General features: G+C 40.9%; 2 protein-coding genes across 9 annotated transcripts; both read right to left on the reverse strand.

Moving 5' to 3' along the window:
• Nucleotides 1-2,089: 2,089 nt before the first annotated feature.
• LOC122653545 (zinc transporter 4, chloroplastic-like) lies at nucleotides 2,090-3,762 on the reverse strand. Its single transcript, XM_043847406.1, has 4 exons — nucleotides 3,672-3,762; nucleotides 3,526-3,583; nucleotides 2,696-3,423; nucleotides 2,090-2,582 (listed from the first exon to the last, which is right to left on the reverse strand). The coding sequence occupies exons 1-4, from the start codon at nucleotides 3,696-3,698 to the stop codon at nucleotides 2,127-2,129; spliced, it is 1,269 nt and encodes a 422-aa protein (XP_043703341.1). The 5' UTR covers nucleotides 3,699-3,762; the 3' UTR covers nucleotides 2,090-2,126.
• A 7,609-nt stretch (nucleotides 3,763-11,371) lies between these two features.
• Nucleotides 11,372-18,325, reverse strand: LOC122654482 (receptor-like serine/threonine-protein kinase ALE2). 8 transcript variants are annotated; one of them, XM_043848581.1, is made up of 15 exons: nucleotides 18,039-18,325; nucleotides 16,813-16,941; nucleotides 16,528-16,734; nucleotides 16,330-16,419; nucleotides 15,614-15,733; nucleotides 15,292-15,519; nucleotides 14,992-15,084; nucleotides 14,795-14,896; nucleotides 14,582-14,683; nucleotides 14,372-14,479; nucleotides 13,885-14,256; nucleotides 13,505-13,798; nucleotides 12,998-13,390; nucleotides 12,623-12,866; nucleotides 11,372-12,378 (listed from the first exon to the last, which is right to left on the reverse strand). In XM_043848581.1, exons 1-15 carry the CDS (start codon nucleotides 18,112-18,114, stop codon nucleotides 11,688-11,690), a joined length of 3,249 nt encoding a protein of 1,082 aa, XP_043704516.1. In that variant the 5' UTR covers nucleotides 18,115-18,325; the 3' UTR covers nucleotides 11,372-11,687. The 8 variants fall into 8 exon arrangements, with proteins under 8 accessions (XP_043704516.1, XP_043704518.1, XP_043704517.1 ...); XM_043848583.1 differs by lacking the exon at nucleotides 14,795-14,896 and having other exon boundaries at nucleotides 18,039-18,324; XM_043848582.1 differs by lacking the exon at nucleotides 14,795-14,896 and having other exon boundaries at nucleotides 14,582-14,686; nucleotides 18,039-18,324.
• Between the last annotated feature and the right edge of the window lie 1,880 nt (nucleotides 18,326-20,205).

Below are 20,205 nucleotides of genomic sequence, written 5' to 3' on the forward strand. Positions count from 1 at the left end.
ATTAGGGCATAGGCAGCACCCAGACACATGGGACAGGACAGGGGTGGGGTGCGTCATATGGGGGCAGCGGGGGGTGGGGGTTGGGTGGGTTGGGGCTGGTCATTCTGTTCACTCCCATGTGTCTGGACCTATCCTGAGCTCCAAGTCCAGAGAACTTGATCCCTTAAAACTTGGGAGAAAAGCTATGATGCCTAAGTGTAGTTTCCCATCAATGAGAGGGTGAAAAAAATGAATAATCCAGTAAGAGGTTTTAATGAGAAAGATTGTGAGATACATAGACATTCTTGACCTCTTAATTGTGAGGTGTTAATCTTGCTAATTGAGTTATTCTGCAAACAACCTTGATCGGTTGGTTGGTGGCTTACTGGTTGAAGTACATGCCCTGGAGGAGGTAAAGGGATCCTGGTCTGAATCAACCAAAATGGGGTTAAATTCAGTTAAAAAACACTAAAATTGGCCATAAGTGACCCTATAATTGGATCCTGTGTCATTCCGGATAGGCTAGGGTCAGGGACGCAGGATCAGGCCACCCAATGACTAGAACCATGCATGTCCAAGTCTACAGCCTAACCTAAGGATACGAATATAGTCGGAAAGCAAAAAACAAATTCCCTTCCCCTTTCAAAGAGAGAATTTTCCGTGACAAGGGAAACCCATTATCCTACTGTCAAAATTATTCCTTTACAAGTTGAAGGTCGAATATATCTCTTATTTATGAGATCGCAGATTCGCGCTACATCAATGCCCGAAGGCCAAAGTGAAGGAATATTTCCTTTGTGAGAGAAGGAAAATTGGCCTCCTTAAACCCCAGAGAAGAGCTCCTCTCCCGAGAGCTCAGCACGCCCAGGGTGTATCCAGCCATTGGGCTGTGTCGCACACATTCTTAAGCATACACCGAGATGTGTGAGGCACAGCCCAACCCTTGGATGCCCTTGGGCACTTCCTGGGCGCTGAGCTTCCTGGAGAGGAGCCGGATCCTAAACCCCATCACCTTTTCAATATTGAGGTTAAGTTTAAATACATTTTTCGAAATGCATTCTAAGTCGATTTCACATTCTAAGACGATAAAAACAAATCGATTTCTCATGCAAATGCAACTTGAATATTTTTTTTTATCACAAGAAAAAAAATAATTTATTCAAACAGAGAGGAAGCAAAGCTTCCACTCAAAACAGGAAACAAAAGAACACGAGGTGGAGAGAGCCATAAAAAAATAGGTGCAAATGCAGCTTGAATTCAGTCACTTAAAAATCGATACAATGCCAATAAGAATCAGTAGAATCTGGATCCTCTACTTCCGCCTGTTCGGTATTGCCGTGTGCCCTACACACAACAAGGCGGTAAAGCAAAGGTAAGACGATCTTTTCACTATCTTACTGTGTTTGTAGGGCGTACAGCAGTACCGGGCAGGCGAAAGTAAAGGATTTAGATTCGAATCAACATGGATTGACCCATATCGAACAAGTTTGTCCCTATTTTGTTTTTTTGTTTTAAAAAAATTGAATTTTTTAAACTTTATCCCAGATCAGGATCGTCTCCAGAGAGGCGTGCACCCAAGGTGTTGTTAGGGGGCATCCAGTGACTGAGTTATGTCACACACATCTCGATGCACACCTAAGGATGTGTGCGGCACAGCTCGATTGCTGGCCGTACCCTGGGCATGCTGGGCTCCCTAGAGACAATTTGGATCCTCTACTGCCGAGCTGCCCGGCAGGACCCTACTGTCAAGACACAACAAGACGGTAAATGATTGCCTTACCCCCACTCAGGCAAGACGCTCGGGCAGGGATAAGGTGGTAATTTACCGCCTTGCGGTGTCTTGACAGTAGAGTCCTGCCGGACAGCTCGAGACGAGCTAAATTCGTTTATCCCTGGGATAAGAAAGGTAAAAAAGAAAAAAGAATTATACACTTGGAACTCTACCTGTTGATAAACTTTCCTCTTTCATTTTTTTTTTCCTTTTCTTTTTCAGATTCTTCGCCTCTATGGTGATTGGTGAACCACAGCGGCAGAAAATAACTATAATACATCCTGAGATCTATCTCCACTTTTAGTTCTTACAAGAAAAAATGGCCGAGAGAGAGAGAGAGGGAGAGTTAAAAAAGGGTGAAGATGGGATCAAGGATTCAAGCCCAGATGGCAAGAGAAGACATCAATAAAGCGCCGAGGAAAAGGGCAAAGTAGGAGACGACCTGGAGACGGAAGTTACATCTCATCCTCTTACTGAGGAAGTCAGCAGCGATGAGATCGACCAAAGCCATGTAAACCAGGATCCCCGCAGATATAGAATCCAGAATTCCCTCCACCACCAACGCCCTGGGACTGTTTGGGTTGTAAGAAGTCACCACCCCCAACCCCACAGTAATCCCCGCAGGGGTCGTTATGGCGAAGAAGCATGCCATTAGCGTAGCAGACATCGTCTTGAACCGTGCCTGCGAGATGCAACCTCCCAACGCAAACCCTTCAAATAGCTGATGAAACGACAACGCCGCTATCAATGGCCTTATGGTGCATGGGCTCTGCGATACCCCCAGCGACAACCCGATTATCACCGAGTGCGATACAATCCCGAACTCCAGTACCTGCAACAGTCAGGTCAACCCAATGTACGGTTACAGAGTCGTCTTCCCCAATCACATTGGGAACGAAGAAGGAAACAAATGGAATTGGAATTGGAATTGGAATTGGTATTTACCTGTGAAACGACGACATGTCTAACACCACCTTCCTCTTCGTCGCTGTCCCCAAACCCGTGCGAATGCGAGTGCACGTGTAAGCCCTCTCCACCTCCGTGCCCCTCGCACTCGTGCGGCCCATGCGGGTGGTTGTGCCTATGGTGCGCCGCGTGCGCGTGGATCCCCACGATGTGCATTCCTCCACCCTCCTCTTCTCCAAACACCTTCCCATTGGTTTCCTTCTCCGCCCGTTCCGCCACCGAAACGATTCCTACACCCGATAACGAGCCCGACGAGCCTTCAGCCACCCCGACCTCATCGTCCGTTCGTTTGTTCTCCTGTTTGCTCTCGTAAAACTGAGTTCCGGCGAAATCAAACATGAGCGTGGCCAGCGAAGCCATCATGGCGATAAATCCAGCGAACGGGAAATGCGACCATGGATACTCAGGCAAACAAGGGTCAGAGAGAGCAGACGAACCGTCGGGGAGCATGTGAACGAATCCAGTCGCCAGAATCACTCCCGCCGCTAAGGCCTTCGCGGCTACGAATAAGTTCCCATCGGTTCGTAAGAACTTACGTTTCTTTCCGACGAGGGGAATTGCGACACCTACAACACCAGCCGTAAGAATTGCGGCAATAGCAACTATTTTAAGAACCAACGCTTCTGAATCGTTCCGGCAATCGTCGGATACAATGCCCCCACAGCTCGTTGTAGACGTGGATTCCGAAACAAACTGTGACAGAGTTTCTTCGATCAAGAAGAAGAAAGACTTAACTTTTAATTTCATAATGCACAGAAATAACATATTATTTATGTGAATAAATTTTTCAATCCCAATTGATAAAATACCTGATAAAACGTGGAATCTACCACCAAATCTTTTGAAGTAGAGTAGAGGCTCCATGTCCTGCAAGATTAAAATTTGATTAGAATCCCATCGTTCTAAAAGAGACAATAAGTATTGGGTTCTATGTGAAAAATCTCGAAACCCTAACCTCGAAGAAGAATGCCATGGGCGACATTTGGGGGGGGCGGTTAATCAATCAATCCAGGTGTTTCTGGTATTGCAGAGAAGCACGGATCTGCAAAATTGGTAAACACGAAGAGATAAGAGAGAAGGAAGTTAGATTTGAGTTGGGGTTCGTGAATTGGAGTTGGTGAAAGGAAGGAAGAGGCACAGAGCTGAAGGAGGTGTACACACTGGGGTGTAATAAATGACGACATTTTTGAAATTCGGAGGGCAAAGGTGGCCGTTTGAAGAGTCGGTTGGAACTTTTTGCGAGCAAACGAGCGCGAGAGTGTCGACACTCGACACCCTTTTCTCTTTTCCAACTCTATATAGATACCCTTCTGCTTTGACTATATCTTTAACTTGTTTCACACGTGGGGTTCCATCGAAGCAAAGAGGGACCAAAATACCTTGCTGTTGGCTTCCTTTTTTTTTTTTTTTTGGTTAAATTTAACAACAGATCCTCCTCTACCCATGTGCCATGCCATGTGGGGGTGACACCCCACATGGTGAGAATCAATCAAACAGAATCTCCATTCCATTTCTCAGAGTGATGGAGATTCTGTTTGAGTGGTTCTTACCATGTGAGATAGCAGTATACACATGCAATAAGATTGTTTAAGGAGGTGGGGTGGTTATTTCATCTTTTCTATATTTACTTGTTTAGGACATCACGCAACCTTTCAGTCTTCTTTTTTCCAAAATCAGTATAACAACTAAGGGTATAAATTCATTTGATTTTGATTGATCAATTCAAATTTGATTTCATTTAAAATTGAATCGAACGTAATCGTATAAATCGATTTGATTTCGATGAACTGATTAAATATTGTATGATTCTTAATGGAGAGAAAAGTGTTAAGACAATGAGATTGAAAGTGAAAGAGAGAGTTTTGACATTTGATCTTCTTTCTTTCTTTCTCTCTCTCTCTCTCTCTCTTCTTTTGTTGTCATTTTGTTTATGTTGAATTCGATAGACTTCCACATTCTTTCAATGCTAGAATTTACAGATTTTTCACCTTTTGTTTCGGCATAAAATTTTACTTGAAAATTTTTATACGGTAAATTTTATTTTGTAAATGTTAAATTTTTACATGTTGAAAAATTTTCTAATATTTATTTCTATTAAAAAAAAAAAAAAACCATTAGAACACTTATTACATTTAAAATTTTACATCTAAAATTTTTTGAAGTGAAAAAATTTTCTAGATAAAATTTTAGACTGAAACAAACAGAACCAATAATTTATCCAAAAAGTTGGGCCTAATCCAATCATGCCACACGACAAAACAGGAGAACGTAGAGAGCCCTTTCTCCAAGACCATGTAGAAATATTTTTTGCCTTCTTATAAATTTCCCTATCTCCACATTCATGGAGGAAAACTATAGCCGCGACTTATATAGGCAAATCCATTGCTCCTCCATAGCTCACGGGTAGAGAGGTCGGTTGTTAATTGACTGGTTGGAGGTGCGAATTTTACTTGTCACGGTCGTATGGTTGATTGGTGAATACTAGCGATTCTAATGAATTGTAAAATGAGATTTTCACCTCATAGGTCCGAGTCGGACAACCAATTGTTTTGATTTGAATTAGTTCAATCCTAATATAAGGCATTCTATCTTTGTCTACGAATTTTCAAATCTATATAAAATATGCTAAACGACAATATTATGTGGAGAAATTGGGTGCTATCATATACATTTGTATCAGCTAAGTTCACAAGCTAGAGATAAGCGGACTTGAATTGTTGACATCTGCCACAGGATAATTAAGCCACTGCCTCTTAGGCACTCCCTCCAATTTTGTTTTCTTTGTTTCACCACTGCCATATGCAACAGCGTTGGTGGTGGAGGTGGCAACGGTTGTGGTGGTGATGATGGCAGCAGCAGTGGTGGAGGAGGTGTTGGCAGTGCAGGTGGTAATGATGGTGGTGGTGGCGCTAAAGGTGGTAGTAGCAGTGGTGGTGGAGGTGGTGATAATGGAGTCTCTTGGTGATAGGTCGACCATCCCACCCCCTTATTTCTCAGTTTTATTTTTGGAATAAAGAAGTTCCGAATTGAAGTTTCTTTTTGTTTCTATTTCTCAACTACATTTTCTGTCCTGACTCATTCTTAGGGGAAAAAAATTGAACTAGTGTTAACAAACAGAACAAAAATAGAGAAACAGAGGATCAACTATTCATCATTGATTTCTCTCTCATTGATTCCTCCATACATCCAGCATATGCATCCTAGTACCATACAAGTAATTCATCTTCCCTATAAATGGGAATTAAACGAAGGATCTTGTTATTTCTTAGTAATTTTTAAACTGTGAAAAGAGTTGGTGAACATAATGGAGGAGCATTAATCGCCTTCTAAGCAGGAGAGGAGGTTGGGTCATGGATGAATATTAGCACATTTATTGAACCGTACAAAACTAGTATGAGACCCAACTACTGTCTAATGGTGGGGTCATAAGCTTCATCAAGATTTCATGAATCATGAATCTAAATTTTGTCCATGCATGCAGATCTATAAAGAGACTTGGTTGGGACACAGAACTTGTGAATCAATCATATCAACATGGATAGAGAACCAGATTGTTCACTGGCCCCATGGCAGCAAGCCCCAAGGGATGGTCTCCTGGAGGTTGGGGTTTGGAAAATTATCTTCTCCAGTTTTCTGTTCGGTGCAATTCTCCAGTTCCTTTAATAGGGGGTGGTGGACCTCATCTGGGCAGAGTGTTTGGGCAGAGGTAAGGTGGTCATTCCAGTCCCCCATGCATGTTAGAGGAATTGGGCCGAGCAGGAAATTGGAGGAGATAAAGATCCGGTTGGGGTCTCATCTTTCAACTATTTTAGCCATCCTAAATCCTAATGATCTATGGCGTTGCGTCTTTAGTATCTGCTTGATTGAGAAGATCGTGCGGACCAAAATCTTCACGCAGCTGGTGAACAACGATGTGTATACGGGTGAGATGCTGCTTAACATGAGCTCCGCCAGGGCCAATGTGAACCTGATACCTAAACACACCAACAATACTCATTCTGTGGAGCAATTTTGTAAGGACACAGTCATCGATCACTATCTGGCATTGCCACGGTGGCTGCCACATAGGCAAGATGGTAGACTCTTATTATAAGGTCCTTGAGGTTCATGGGTTACGTGTCATTGACGGTTCCACGTTCACTGATTCTCCTGACACCAATCCTCAGGTCACCATCACGATGATGGGAAGGTAAGACTATAAAACATCTTAATTATTTTAGGAAAAAGATATTTGCTAGGCTGCGTGCGACCTGCACTCCCTGAAGTGTAAAAACCTCACCCGTGTTGATGCCCATGTGTGTTCTCATTGGTCTCGTGCTAATGCAATGGACACCCATGCTATCATGACTGTCTAGAGGATAAAAATTTCATTCATCCTCGCTGGTAATTGGAAGAGTTCGGTTCCAGTCCCAAGGGGCCAATCCAAGAACTGTCATGTTTTATAACTGATACCAAAATTGGGATCTGATCCCACTTATTAACGGAACGGTCCGGCTTCCCGTTCAAAACAGTTCTAAGAACAGCTACAATGTCCAAAATGCCTTCCTAACCATGTAAATAATCGATATATAATCTTAAACATACAAATAATCAAATTAATATGCATTCATAATTATGAACACCAAATACTTTAAAAGGAGTCTCCATTTCAAAGATTACAAAATAAGTCTAAAATTTCACACTTCCAACTCAAAATCTCAAAACATCCAAATAAACCTCTTTCATAATGACATTACCCTTAAAATTAGGCCTATATGTTTGCTTTAATGGGCCCTCGCAGTTTTGGTTCCAGCCGGTTCCTTAATATTTGTTTTTTTTAATTTTCTTTTAATTTTGAAGTTGTTGGAAAGCCCATCCCAAAAACCCTTCTTTTCTGTTTGTTAATTGATTCCAAAATTGGATACCAGAGGTCCAGAACCGTCCCATTTGAGATGGTCTGATTTCGAGTTTTATTCGTTCGGCTCTGGGATGATTCCCGGTTGTAGTCCCAAATTGACACCCTTTGTTTACACCAAAAAAAAAAAAAAAAAAAAAAAAAGATAACCCTTGTGAAGAGTGCTATATCACAGTCAATCACATGTCAAATAAATTTTTCTTTTTTTTAATCCCATGTTTTGGGGGGTTTGAAATTTGAATAGGCCAAATACACCTACGCCTAAGGCTGCAACAGGGTTGGGTTGGATCGGGCTTTTTAAAAGCCGAACCCTGAGTCTCCTTAGTTGGGCCAAGACCTTTCCTAACCCTGATTCAAGACCTAAAAAATCCAACCGTGATCAGCCCTCAGTTTTAGGCCAGGCTGACCCTGATTGACCTGATCATGGAGTGGGGGAAGGGAGAGATGCATGGACTGGTCTGAGTTGGGCTGGGTTAGGGAAAAAATTATTAATTTTACATAAAATATATTATCACTTATTATTTTCAGTATATAATAGATTATATAATAAAATATGTGTGACATTTAAAGTTTATAATACTTTTTTTGATGAAATTTAAAGCTTATAATATGTATAGTATATCAATATATATTTTATAGTATAACTTAAAACAGGGTTGGGCTGGACAAGGCCAGGCTCAGTCTGAATCCCCCAACCCTGGCCCAACTCGACCTTGACTCAGGATCAGAAATTTTGAGCCCAGACCCTGTTCGGGCTCAGGGCAGGTTCGGGCCAACAGGGCCAAACTTGCACCCCTACCTAAGCCTAATAAATCCAGAGAGTAGATCTAAACTTTTGATTCGTTGGTTGGATGTGAAAAGTAGTGAAAACAGAAGGATCCTAAAAAAATCCAGGCAATCAGAGTTCACAGTAGGGAGATCAGCTATCAAGAGAATAAAACTGGGTTTCAAAAGGACAGTTTTCCTCCAATGCCCGGTGAACATTCGGCCACCATCCTAGGGTTCACAAGCTCCTATTAGGTTTTAATTCTGTATCTAATACTAATACCTGACCCATGCTAGGATCAGACAGGATACAGTTGAACCGAACCCAATACCTAGATCCACGGGTGGCTGTGATGCACTGAAACTGTGTCAATTTCCTTACGTATACATGTAAAACTGAAACCGGACCAGATCCAATAGTAGTCTATTACAAATTGATAACAAAAAATAGATAAGAAATCAGACCGAAACTAAATCTTCCTCAACGGTTTGGTTTTGGGTTGTCCAAGTAATAACCCATAACCAATTCAGCCCAATTGAAACTAAATCTTCCTTAACGATCGAAGGTTTGCAAGTCGATCGGGTGGGCTGCGCGGGGCTGGGCTCCTAAATGCTCAGCCATGCCTGGCCAATTTGTGCTGGGGTATATGCCAACCCTAGCCCATCCCATCCCATCTGGGATAAGTGCTTCACAGGTTTGGGTTTAGCATTTTAGCCCAAACAGCATAAAAAACCAAGAAATGAGAAGCAAGGCAAGTATTATGGCTCTGTTTGGTTGCAAAGGAAATTAAAGGAAAGGAAAGTGAATTTTTCATATTTAAAAAAGGAACTTTTTTAATCATTACCCCATGTGACAATATATCTAACTCCAAATCATTCCATATTTGTTTATTAAATTTCACTTTACTTTGCATCCATTTTCCTTTGGTTTAAAATGTAAAATAAATATTACATGTAAAATGTATCTTTATTAGATATGGTAAGAAATTTATGTAGTTTATCCAATCACATGGGGTACTGATTATAAAATTTTCTTTTTTAGGTTTGAAAATTTTTCCTTCCCTTCCCTTTAGTTCCCCTTGCAACCAAACGGAGCTTATGTGATATATATGATCATATCCCAAGTGTGAATAAATGAGAAACAAGCTAGGCATTAGGCAAGCTTGATTGTTGTTGCTGCTGTTCAACTTCCAGCACAATTATAAACTGAACCAAAAGGCCTTGAGAGCAGTCGATAACAACTTCACAAGAGCAAAATAGCTATTGAGCAAACCCGGTGGAACATCCCATCTTATAGCAATTAACAACTTAAGGTGAGAAATATATCATATTATTGATTCTCATCTTTACCCAAATGCTATTATCATCAATAATTAAAGCTTTTTTTTTATTGAAATTAATCAAAAATTGTAGCTCATTAATTGAAAAGCTTAGTTTAGATGTAATACTAGTGGGTTATTTGTTTAAACCAATCTCCTTATTAACACTTCTAATTCACGTTTAACGAAACATATGAACATGCCATCTCCTTAAGTTCATGACGGGAAGCACATGAAGATTCACCCCGTTCCTACTTGAACAGGGGTTTTCAAGTAATTGTTTGAAAAGTTGGATATTGTAAGAAAACGGACAATAGTCTAGGGGGTGTCCAAGTAATTTTTCTTTTATTTTAAATTGTTAGTTAAGATAAAAGAAAGAATTATGTTTAAGTAGAACACTTTGGTTTTTTTTTGGGTTTTAAGGGATAAGTTACTTAAGTCTAAGAGCATTTGTAGGAGTGTTCGTTTACTTTAAGTAACTTGTCATTTAAAACAAAGTGTTCTAGTTAAACAAAACTATATCCTATTCTTAACTCACAATTTAAAATAAAAATAAAATTTTAACAAGCAGAAATAGATCTTGAAAGACACAAGCCACCGGTGCGAATCAAAATCATATATATGCCCTAATAAATGCAGGGAAAAGCACATTAGAATTCATAAAATCAGAATTTCAAAAAGATGATTAACGATAATTTACTACAACTAATCATTGGGCAACATGCAGTAGCTAGGCCAAGTAACATTCAAATTCCTTGTTTAATTAATTTGACATGAGAAATTGTTTTAAGATTATTTAATTCATATCTTTAAATTGCAAAACTATGTGAGTACTTGCTTGTGGGAATTTGGCTACACACTTTAAAGCTTCCATCAAATTATTGTAATTATAACTCTATCATTAAAACAAATATTTGAATCAATAAGTCTATCTTCTTGTAATGGAACCAAATACGAACCAGAACCAAACCAAACCAACCAAATACGGCTTGAATATCTGTTTCTGGAATCAACTGGGTTCTCGATTTGGTTTCAGATTGCATCACCAATCACTTGAACCAAACCAAATGCCCAGAACCAAACCGGTTGATAAGCTTACTTGTTTCTGGTTTTACTGGCTTCCTTAGCCTTATCAATATCCTTCCATTGTAGCCAAGGTTTGAAAACCTAGGCTCGAATACAAGGAAAGGGGTCTTTTGGGAGAAATTTTTTGGACTTGGAATGAAATAAAAAAAGTGAGGTTTGGTGGATAGGAAGGTCTCTAGTAACGGTAGCTATATCAGCTATTGTGTACAGCATATGTTAATGAGATCCAAAGGTTAGGCCTCAGTCCTTTAATAGTAGCTCTGGTAAGAGTGGAATTAATAGACCATGATATGGGTCATTGATGACTGGCTAGATTCAATAATACTGATTGGGTTTGGTTTATTGATGTGGGAGATCAAGGTCTGTTCTCTGGCATGGTCATTCGGCTTCTGGTCTCTTCTTCTCCACCTGCTTCAAGGTCATAATAGCTCCATCATCCTCATTCTCCATAATGAACCTGCCAACCTTAGCCTTGGAGCTTCAAAGACCATACATATATGGGGAAAAAAAAAGACCCAATCAAACCATGCCTTCAGGGTTGCAGACACGGCTGCTTACCTTCACAAGTCAAGATGATGGAAGTTTTTCCCAGATCAATAACCATGTAACACTCAATTGAGGTTTTCAAGAGAACCACATTGCTTGCCAAAAAATTGCATTTGTCAGGGTCATGGGCAAGAGAGGATGCCATGACTCTGCTATCACAACTGAAGCAAACCTTAGTTTTGAGCAGCAGCAATAGCTATGGCGGACTAGCTTTACAACTCATGATCCAGCCATGCATCTTGGACCTTTCTTTTTATGTTATTTTCATATGAATCTGCATGGATCATAACCTGCATCATGTTACAAAATTATGAACCTCAAGGTGGTACAAGTAATTCTTCTGGATGGGTCCCTGAATTAGTCAATGGGATCCCGTCCATAACCTGAATGCAAGTCCATGCTCACTCATGCTGCCTCTAGATGATCCTCTTAATCTCTGCCAAAACTGCCTGCTCCTCCCTGTCCTCAGGGGACCCGAACTTGAGTGCCTCCGAAAAGACCCTGATGACTGCCTCTCAATTCCCACTGATGTATTGAATACATCTGAAGCTGATAGTGCCATTCGGGCTTCCAGGATGGAATCATGGTCTGAAATGGGGTATAGGGTTTGTGAAGGCTCCGGAAGCTGACCAGAGACAATACTGATTCTAGCATCCATATCAAAGGACAAATTCTCTTGGCTATAACTTTCTGATCCCATTTCTTTTGTCCCATCACACTCATTGCATACCAGCTTCAATGCTTGTACAACCTCACCCATAAAAGGACGATGCGAGACTTCTGGTTGCACACACATGGAAGCAATTGCAGCTACCTTGGCCACACTATCAAAGGAGACACTAGGCCCTAGAGCAGGATCAATAATCATTTCTAGCCCCTCCTTGCTTGTGAGGAGTGGACGAGCCCAAGCAACAAGATTTTCTTGACCTTGTGGCTGTGACATATCCACTGGTTTTCTTCCTGTTAGGAGCTCCAAAAGCACTACACCGTAACTGTAAACGTCACTCTTTACAAGAAGATGCCCCGTCATTGCATACTCTGGAGCTACATAACTAAGAAACAAGATGTAATTAGTACAAGAATACAGAAAAAGATGAAATCCAATACAAGAATACAGAACAAGATTGAACATCACCATATCACAACATATACCCGTCGACCAACATCCAATTTCAATTTATCTACAACCATTAAACAACATGGACACCTTACCCATACACCCTCTCTCTTGTCAGGTTGAGGTATGCACCATGAGGAGAATTTAAAGCAGGTATCACAAGAAAAACTAAAACATACCCGAAAGTGCCCATAACACGTGTTGAGATGTATTTGTTGCCCTCATCCAAAGCTGTTCTCGCCAATCCGAAATCAGACACTTTAGGGGTAAAATCATGTTCCAACAAGATGTTGCTGGACTTGAAATCCCGATGAATAACACGGGGGCTTGAGTCTTCATGCAGATAGGCTAGACCTCGAGCTGCACCAAGAGCAATCTTCATACGGGCACCCCAATCAAGTGGAGCCACTTCTTTGTCCACTCCTAATAGAATACGAGAACAGTTTAAAAACCATTTCCACAGTGGATCAGACAACAAAGAACTTTCAAATATCCAACACTTCAGCATAAAATGGAAAAAAAATGAAATAGCAAGACCAAACACTCAATACTACCATGTAAATGGGACTCCACACTGCCATTTGGAATGAGTTCATAGACCAGGCAGCGAATATTGTCTTCTGTGCATATACCAATTAGCTTGACCAAGTTCCTGTGATGCAGACGGCTAAGCATCTCAACCTCTGCTAAGAATTCCCGGCCACCCTGCTGGTCATCTCTTTTGAGAACTTTTACAGCCACATTGATCCCATCATCAAGGATACCTTTGTAGACACGCCCAAAGCCCCCTTCTCCAAGTATTCTTGAAGGATCAAAGTTATTAGCGGCTCTTTCTATTTCAGCTGCACTAAAGGTCTTGGCAGATCCTGTATATGTTGCAATGCTAGATCCAAAGGAAAGTGATGCTGAACTAGGTCCGCTTCCAAACAACATATATCCAGGAGCCCCTGTTATTTTTAAAAATTTTGAACATCATAAAAAGGGAAAATAAGGGAAGGGGAGAAGGGAAGAGAAGTCTGTGCTGGTTAACCCTTTGATTTTGCATGTTCCTAAAGCATTACCCGATGGTTTTGCAAGGGAAGGCACTAAAGTTGAAGGAATCAGTGCCGGTTGACTAGTGTGGTCACGACATTTAAACAACAGCAGCCAAGCAGCTCCAATACATAAAACCATGACTATGGAAGATGAAAGGACTATGATTGCAATCATACTGCCACCAAGTCCTCCTTTTCGTCTCCTCCTAACATCAACTCCCAAAGGCTTTATTGCCCTTCCATTATTGTCACGGCCAGAGTATGGCCCAGCATCCGCTGTGCCAATGCTTGAGGATGCCAAAGGTGGAGAGGGAGGAAGGCCTGGATAGATGCAGCATTATAAACAAATACAAGCTCAATGATATAGCCTACAAAGAATATCCAGAATCTGCAGAGTACATATATACCTGGATAGCGTACATATAGTACTTCATAGTCGCCAAAGAAGGAAGTCTTTATGGTAACCTGCTTATGCCAAAATTTCTCGAAGGTCAAAATTGCTGTTGTATTATCAAACTTTTCCCCAAGTGGTACCAGATCAATGAGGACAATGGTCTTCTCTGGCTGCTGGTTGGCTGCATTTGCTCCCATTATGCGTACTTGACTTTGTTTCATGAAAACCCCAGCTGCTATTTCTTCAGCTAACTCCGAAACCAAAGGAAAGAAGGTGTACAAGGCAACACTAAGGCGAACTCCAACTTGTATTGGCCAAACACAGCCACATGGGGATCCTGGAGGGGTATTTGTTAATGGCTCTGTGCATGTCAGTGATGTACAATCTACAAATAGGGATCAAAATATAGTCAGTTTCCAAAAATACTAAGACAAAGAGTATAAATTTGGAGCAATTAGAACAAAAAATATAAGCTCGCTTAGAGAGAAAAGTTTGTTTACCTTGGTTAGGAGGTGGAGGTGGTAGTGCCCTAACTGGAGAAGGAATTGGCATCAAAGGATTTCTTGGAGAAGGCCGTCGAGGAGAAACTTTAGGGGGAAGAAGAGGTCCTTGCCAACATAAAACATGATGATTATAGTTTGCTAAGTTTACAGTAAAAGAAACAGAGAAACCAAAACAGAGCATAAGATAGAACAAGAGACTTCCCATACTTTCAGTTTGACCAGATGGTACTGTTGGTGATTGCATAGGTTCAGGAGAGCCAGATTTCTCTATTGAAGGAAATGGAGATTTGACTGCTGAGGCAGAAGGACCTACCATGCAGGAAAAGAGTTAGAAATTAAAGAACAAAAACCAGCTTTTTCATTGTGGAAACACCATGTCAAACAAGTCATAACATAACAGAGAACATGAGACTTCCATACTTGCAGTTTGACCAGATGGTCCTGTAGGTGATTGCACAGGTCCAGGAGAGCCTGATTCCTCTGTTGGAGGAAATGGAGAATTGACTACTGGGCCAGATGGACCTACCATGCAGGAAAAGAGTTAGAAATTAGAGAATAAAAACCAGTTTTTTATAGCAGAAAAACCATCGAACAAGTCATCAATCTGGCAAACTCACCTGGAGCGAAGGACAGTGGACTATGATGCCTTAGTCTACTCTTCTTTGGGGGAACTACAGGAACATTTGAAGGAGCTTGAAGAATAATTGGACCTTTAATATTATAATCAAAGAAAAGGAAAGGTACATATTTTCATTTTTGAAACCTACAAAATTATAAGCAACAAAAAACAACCCTATAGAAACATATTATTGAAAGGGCGTACCCAGAGCACGAGGCTCCTGCCACTGCGTGGTCTGAAGAGGGTCATTATACAATAATCATCAAGCCATGATACTTATTTAAAAAAAAAAACGAACCTAGCCAGTAGGAAGTAGGAGGAGGAGGTAGATATGATGGTGCAGGAATAGCTGTGTTAGCTCTTTTTTCTGCATGATGATGCCGATGTATCGATATTGAAGGAGACGATGCAGGACTCTGAAACCTTTTCCTGGCACGGGGCTGAAGAGATGACTTGGAAGGGACAGGTGCTTTGGCAGATGGCCTGACAGCTTTGTATGGTGCAGGGGCTACAACAGGGAAAGAACCTGCAGACAGGTTGAGACTCATAAGTATGAAACTTCATGTTTCCCACACCAAATAAAAGAAAATAACTTGAATAAGCTCAAGTTGTATAACTACCTTTAATTGGGGACCTATTCTGTGGCGATAAATGGTTGAATGATTCCTTTGGAGGAGCAGCAAGTGGGACTCCATATCCTTTCCTGCTAGGGAAAGGGGTTGCTTTTGGAGCAGCATGGTCTGTAACATCATATTGTGACATATCGAACCTAACATCAATTACAAAAGTTTCTAGATGTTGGACTTGCATGACAATCAAATCTCAGGGCACAGAGCCACAGATATGGAGATAGTACAGAGCACACAATAATATACTTAAGGGAAAAAGAACGCTGCCTGGTTGCGTGCAGCCTGCGCCCAGACACAGCCCTCTTGAAATGACCGCCCTGCCCCCTTACAAATGAAAAATCCCCCTTGGTTGATGTCCTTGCATGTCCCCTCATTGGCCCCCACGCTGGTGCAGGGGCCACACGACTGGGCAGCGTTCCTCTTCCCTATACTTCAAAAATATTTATAAATAGAATATTTTCATATATCTAAAAAATGAAATATTATTCTGAAAAAAATTTTGTGGCTCAGATTCACATCCATACAGCTCCACCAGTACCCTTGCCATGTCATCCCAATACTCAAAACAGGTCTATAGGTGTGATGCTCAGGACAGAACTTCCATAAGCTACTGGAGAACTAATGTGCTTCAATTGACCAAAGGAGCAATAAATTATTCCAGAATAAATGCTCCTCAAATGAATTACTCATGATATTACGAGAAGCACCTGGCAGTGAAGATGGAGTTGTTCCTGGGAAAGTTGGCTTGAAGGATGGTGACTTCCATGGCAATTTCCCTGGTGGTGATGCAACTGGCACTGTATCGTTATAAAACAGGAGCCATATTATAACAAATTTAAAGTTATTGATTGAAGCCTTAATCAAGCATTTATATGCAGAAAGTGACCATGTGACAGAAGTATTACCATCTGGATGCCTTCTATGAGGTGATCTTCGTAGAATTGATGGTGTAGGCACTCGAACGGGTTCAGGCAGTGGAGTTGGTGCCAACTCATGTGGTGGCAATACTGTAGGAGGACTTGGTGGCATGGATGGCACTAAACCTTCAGCATATGGAGACACAGGTCCAGAATCATGGAGTGCTGATACCATTGGAGGATGTAAAACTGAGCCTGGATCATTAAGCCCTAAGTTTAGTAAAAGTTCCCTATCCAAACAGCAATTTATCTTTGTCAATAAAGCAAGATTACCATAATGCCGCGGGGATGGACTTGGTGTGCCAGTCCTCATTGGCTTTCCATGATAGCCAAGACCACGTTCTCCTTCTTCAGTTGGAGGAAGTGCAGAAAGATTTGCCAGCAATGGAAAAATATTATACAGTGCAATATAATATAAATCCATCGGTGGTGTTGGTCCAAAACACAAAAAAGACAGCAAGAACTTGACAATGTCAGGGACATAGTATATCATCCAGCACAGCAACAAATTCAAAATGTAGACTGACTCTATCAAACAATTCAATGTCTAGATATGAGTTAAATCAAGAGTTCACTTTCCTTATATTGTTTACAACTTTAATCTTCTACCGGAAAGAGGAAAACCTTGTTTGTGCATAATCTACTTTACAAGGTACAGGGGATACAAGTCGAGTTTCAGCATTTGTACTTAAAGAGTGTCAGGCATGGAGAGGCTCTTAGTTTGAAGCGTTTCTGTGCATAGCTAATTAGCTGCTACTTGTCATCACAGATCTGAACAACTCATAGAAACCGTACCTCAAATTAGAGCAAATACCATGTTACTAATAAAACATATAGAAGATGAATATGGAACTCTACCAGCCTGGGACCAAAAGTGTACCTGTGATTAATGGGTTTTAAAATGTCTATAAAACAAAATTTTAATTCTATCAAATGGCTTAAAAGAAAATTCAGACTATTTTCTAGATAAAAGGTGCATCTATAGTTGGCAAACCCCGAATTTATCATCAGTTGGGTAAAGTGAACCCATTTTAGTGATGCTCATCACTTTTTGGGTTGATCTAGATATCAAGGAGTGGTTTTAGGAAAAACAAGATGTCCTCCATTGAATTATGCATGTTCCTCATCGCCTGAAAGCTCAAAGACTACTCATTCCCAGGAGGAAGCTTGAGCTAGGATTGACGAAGCTAAAAGTAGACATTACGAAATCAAGGGGATCTCAGCAAACCCTGGACAAAGTGAACTTTGAAACAACAAAGTCCAACCAAGACTAAGGATCTCCAATCTTATCTTCTCGTCCTAAAAGATGAAAGCCAGTTTGGATCAAACTCAACCCAAAACAAAACTGACAACTTATTCAAATAGGTAAAGTTCTCCTGATCACGAGAGCAATTGTTCCCATAAACAAAAAAAAATATCCAAACAAAGAGTACAATTTATCAAAAACGAAATTTGTGAAATCCAACTGAAACCAAAATAAACACATTGGTGTCTCTTACCTGCAGATCCATGAGCACGCAAAGGTATGAAAACGATGCAGAGTTTCACCAGCAGAAGAATCACTCGCAACCCCATCTTTCTTCCCCTGCTAGTGAGATAACTGGAGATTGAATCCTGCAATCTCCAACTCAATCACTCCAGAGAACAGAGGGCAGTAGAAAAAAATGCCAAGAACAAAAGTACTAATAAATTATAGAACAACTTACTGAAGTAAGCGATGGGTAATCTTCAAGTAAGAACAAAAAAAATTAGAGAAGACCCACAATCGTACGAGGAAAGCAATGAGAATTCAAGGAAAGCAATGAGAATTCAATCCCCGTAAGGCCCATAAAAGGGACTGCATAGAAGAACCCATGTGCTTGTTTTTCAAGAATAAATTCCGAATCGCTGAGCTTTGATACTGCCATGTAGGAGGGAACCGTTTCTCCTGTCATGAATTGTTAAAGACAAATCTATCCCAATTACCCAAGGGGGGGGGTTGGGAAAGATATATTAAAAGCAATTAAAGAGGAAAAAGAAATTGAAAATATGTGTTTAAGAGCTTAAAAAAACAGTCACAGAAATGCAAACCAGAGACTCTGTAAAAGAGAAAGAAGAGAGGACTGAGATTGGGTGGATGTGGGTCTATGAGTTCAAGACAGAGACAGAGCTCAGACTTGTGATATAGAAGTGTGGAGGTAAGATAAGAGGGTTTGGACTCTGGAGTTTGGACCTCATGGTTGAAATCTGAGGTTAATTTAATGACTAATGAAGGTAAGATAAGAGGGTTTGGACTTTGGAGTTTGGACCTCATGGTTGAAATCTGGGGTTAATTTAATGACTAATGAAGGATTCGCTGACTCCTTTGTTCAGTAAAGTAGTTTGATTTAATATAGGTTTTCAGTTCAATTGGATTATAGACAGAGATAATTGGAGCATTAAGCAGTGTGACTTGCAACCTGGAGAGGGTCAAACTTCATTAACCACCACAACCCCATTTTCCGCCTCTCTTATCCAGACTTTAAAACCCTTTTCAAGATAGGTTATTGGGCACTTGAGCACCATAACCTAAACCCTACAAAATTTATGAAATTATGCGGAGGTGATTTGCCCTCCTCAATTAATCCTCATCTGCCAGTGGCATGAGAAGTGGATGGGTCTGGGAATCTGATTCCCCCAAATGAAGGTTTATCCATTGCAAATGGATCTAAATCCCACTTGTTCCCAAACAGAGTGGCAATTTACAAAAGCCATTATTGAAGTTTTTCTTCTACCTATCAAGTAGATTGAAGGCTTTTTACCCCTCCCTAACTCACATGGTATCTGATACAGAATACAGATGGTGTATGGATATGGTGTTGCTATCCATCATGGACCCAGTTGGTAATCCTTTTGGATGGATTGGACGCCAATAAATGTTCCCTATCTTCTTCTTTTTCTTTTAATAGGTAATAATAGGATCTAGATCGCTGTGGTGGGCGTATCCATCCTCGCCATCTGAACAGCATCTTGGTCATGTGTCGAGCTTTAAGGGTGTGTTGACTATTTTTCAGCACACTTCGTAGAGGAGCCTGATCCGGTAATATAGTTACTTTGATCCTAGATATTTTCTATCCATGGTGAAGTGAGCCAATATTGCTAATGTTTAATCCAACCCCATTACCTACGCGCAAGGAATCATTACCATTATATGGTGCAGAGATTTGCAGGTTACTGATATCCGGTGTGACATGATGGGTTGCTGCTGTGTCTGGGAACCAATCGCTCATGGACGGAGGAGTAGGTAATATGCCAACCATATTAGCAGATGGTGATGGATTTGTAGGAGGTGGATTGGTGTAGTGGAAATAACATTTGCTAGCAGTATGGTTGAACTTGCTGCAGATCTGGCAGCGATCTCTTCTATTTCTTTGCCGCTGTCCTTGTGCTCGGTTGGAATAATTAGTAATGCTAGAGTTTGTAGGGGAAGCATTTGAAGTGAGTGCTGATGTTGTGGCAGCAGTGGGTGGTGGTACATGAGTAAGATTTGCTTCAATGGGTACCTGAGCACTCTTCAACCGTAGTTCATGACTCAAGAGTAATCGATGAAGATCATGAAAAGTGAGAGGTTCAGTCTTTGTAGAAAGAGCAGTGACAATATCGCTAAAATCAGGTCCAATGTTTTTGAAGACAATAGCATTTAATTCC

This window comes from Telopea speciosissima, chromosome 3 (genome assembly GCF_018873765.1).
Source record: "Telopea speciosissima isolate NSW1024214 ecotype Mountain lineage chromosome 3, Tspe_v1, whole genome shotgun sequence".
In the NCBI taxonomy this organism is placed as follows: Eukaryota; Viridiplantae; Streptophyta; class Magnoliopsida; order Proteales; family Proteaceae; genus Telopea; species Telopea speciosissima.